This window comes from Marmota marmota, unplaced genomic scaffold, assembly GCF_001458135.2.
Source record: "Marmota marmota marmota unplaced genomic scaffold, marMar, whole genome shotgun sequence".
NCBI classification, from domain to species: Eukaryota; Metazoa; Chordata; class Mammalia; order Rodentia; family Sciuridae; genus Marmota; species Marmota marmota.
This window is the reverse complement of record NW_026000174.1, coordinates 31,457,577-31,460,277: the sequence shown is the minus strand read 5'-3', so window position 1 is coordinate 31,460,277 and position 2,701 is coordinate 31,457,577. Positions and strand designations below refer to the sequence as shown.

Below are 2,701 nucleotides of genomic sequence, written 5' to 3'. Positions count from 1 at the left end.
ATGTTATCCCATATTTCTTGGATGTTCTGCTCATGGTTTCTTAACAGTCTTGCTGAGCTGTCTATGTTCTTTTCCAGTTGAAATACTTTGTCTTCATTGTCTGATGTTCTATCTTCTAAGTGTTCTACTCTGCTGGTAGTATTCTCCATTGAGTTTTTAAGTTGGTTTATTGCTTCCTGCATTTCTAGGATTTCTGTTTGTTTGTTTTTTATAACCTCTATCTCCCTATATAGTTTATCTTTTGCTTCTTGGATTTGTTTATGTAACTCATTGTCGAAGTGATCTTTCATTGTCTGATTTTGCTGTCTAATGTCTTCCTTGAGACTCCAGATCATCTGAAGCATGTAAATCCTGAATTCTTTATCTGACATTCCATCTGCTGCTGCTATTACCTCTTCTAAAGTTGAGTTAAACTGCATTGCTTGTGGTCCTTTTTTTCCTTGTCTTTTCATACTGTTCGCATTTCTTTCTGCTTGGTGAAACTGTTGTGTTATTGAATTTTCCCCCTATATATTTATATTGCTCTTGTATAGTTGCAAAGTCTCCCTTGCAGGGGCGGGCGGTGGCTGTGCTCCTCCTCCAATTGAGGTGATCTGTCTATCTCGCCGGCGGGCCGCTGGGCCCCTTCTCCAGGTCACGTGGTCTGCCTACCTTGGGGACAATGGCTGGGCCCCTCCTCCAATAGGGATGATCTATCTACGACGCTAGCAGGCCACTGGGCCTGTTGTCCAGGTTGCAGGTCCGCTTACCTTGCAGGCGCAGGCAGCGGCTGTGCCTCTCCTCCAATTGGGGTGATCTTTCAACTAGGCCGGTGTGCTGCCGGGCCCCTTCTCCAGGTTGCGAGGTCTGCCTACCTTGTGGGCGGCAGCTGGGACCTTCCTCCAATTGGGGCGATGTGTCTACCATGCCGGCAGGCTGCTGGGCCTGCTCCGCTGGTCGGTTGCAGGTCTGCCTACCTTGCAGGTGTGGGCGGCGGCTCTGCTCCACCACTCCCTCAATTGGGGCCATGTGTCTACCATGCTGGCGGGTCCCTGGGCCTGCTCCGCTGGTCGGTCGCACATCTGCCCACCTTCCAGGCCCGTGCGGCGGCTCTGCTCCACACCTCTTCCAATTGGGGCGATGTGTCTACCATGCTGGCAGGCCGCTGGGCCTGCTCCACCGGTCGGTCGCAGGTCCCACCTTGCAGGCGTGGGAGGCGGCTCTGCTCCATACCTCCTCCAATTGGGGCGATGTGTCTACCACGCCGGCGGGCCGCTGGGCCTCCCAAGTTTTAATGATAGAAACTAACTAGTTTTAGGTCAAACAAAACCATTCTGAAATTTTATTCAGCTTCAGATTTTTGGTTTGTGCTCTCTAACCTAGGGGTTAGTGGAACAGGAAGACAGCCTTGGACTCAAGTTTCATTTCAGCAATTCACTTGCTTGTGGCCTTCCAGAAACAATTTAACATTTGTATTCAAAATGTATACCTAAAAGCCACCTATGGTGGTACACACCTGTAATCCCAGCAACTTGGGAGGTTGAGGCAGGAGGATTGCATGTTTGAGGCCAGCCTGGGCAACTCAATGATATTATATTTCAAAAATAAAAATAAAAAGGCTGGGGATGTAGCTCAGTGGTAGGGCACTCCAGGGTTCAATCTCTAGTACTGTTAAAGAAAAAATATATACACACACACACATACACATACACACACACACACACATATACACAAAAAACCATATATCCAAAATTAAAATTATAGATGGAAAAACTGTTTTCAGTGCCATGAGTAAGAAGGCCAACATAGGCCTCTTGGAAGCACAATAAAGTAGAGCCTGGAATAAATCTCTCAACCTACTTGTTCTCCTGTATCTTCATATGTAAGACAAGGATAATAATATTACTTACCTTGTATGGCTAATTAGAGGATTAAGAGATATCATACCAATTAGTTTTGAATCAGCTGCTGCTGACACCCAATTGTCAGTTCACGTTTCCAACCTGGAATATGCATGAATATCTCTTTTTTCACCTAAAGCTTGGGGTAAAGTGGTGATAAGAAGTATTTTAAAATTTCCTTCCCAATCCAGTTACATGTTGCTTACAAGAGACTCACTTTGGCTTCAGAGATGGAAAAGGACACTCTCTGTGTGGTGGTTAGTCTGAACTCTCAACTTGACTGGATTGAGAGACACCTAGAATGGCCCTGCATCAAAAGCTTTCTGTGTGTGAGGGTGGTCCCAGATAGGATTGGTCTGTGGGACAGCATACTGAGGGTCAAACCTGCCTTGGATGTGGGCAGCACCGTCCAGTAGTCTGGGGGCCCAGGTGGAGCAAGAAGGGAAAGAGAAGGGAAGCTGCAGCAGATGTGAACTTGATTCTTGCTGAGTGGCTGTGGCTCTTGCTGCTACATCACCTGTGGACCTCCGACTTCAGGTCATCACTTTCCTGACGTGGATTCTTACCCATGATTCTCCAGGGGGTTTTCAGGCCTTCAGTGTTGGACTGAGACTGCATATTTGGTCCTGCTGGTTCTTATGCTCAGTCTTCATGGACTGATTACTGGCTCTCCTGGATATGGAATATAATTGTGAGACACTTCAGCCTCTGATCATGTAGGCCAGTAAATCCCCTTTAATAATCATAAATAAACATAACATACTGGTTCTGCTTCTTTAAATAATACTGCCTAATATTCCATCGAAAGTGTAAGAAAAAAC

At 46.5% G+C, this 2,701-nt stretch overlaps 1 protein-coding gene across 1 annotated transcript in view; it reads right to left on the bottom strand.

Annotated features, from left to right (window-relative positions):
• Positions 1-2,498, bottom strand: part of LOC107158337 (mas-related G-protein coupled receptor member X2-like) — a 20,392-nt gene extending 17,894 nt beyond the window's left edge. Inside the window, exon 1 of the mRNA XM_015504814.1 lies at positions 2,398-2,498. Coding sequence (XP_015360300.1) covers positions 2,398-2,498 — 101 coding nt within the window. The remainder of the gene's footprint in view (positions 1-2,397) is intronic.
• Between the last annotated feature and the right edge of the window lie 203 nt (positions 2,499-2,701).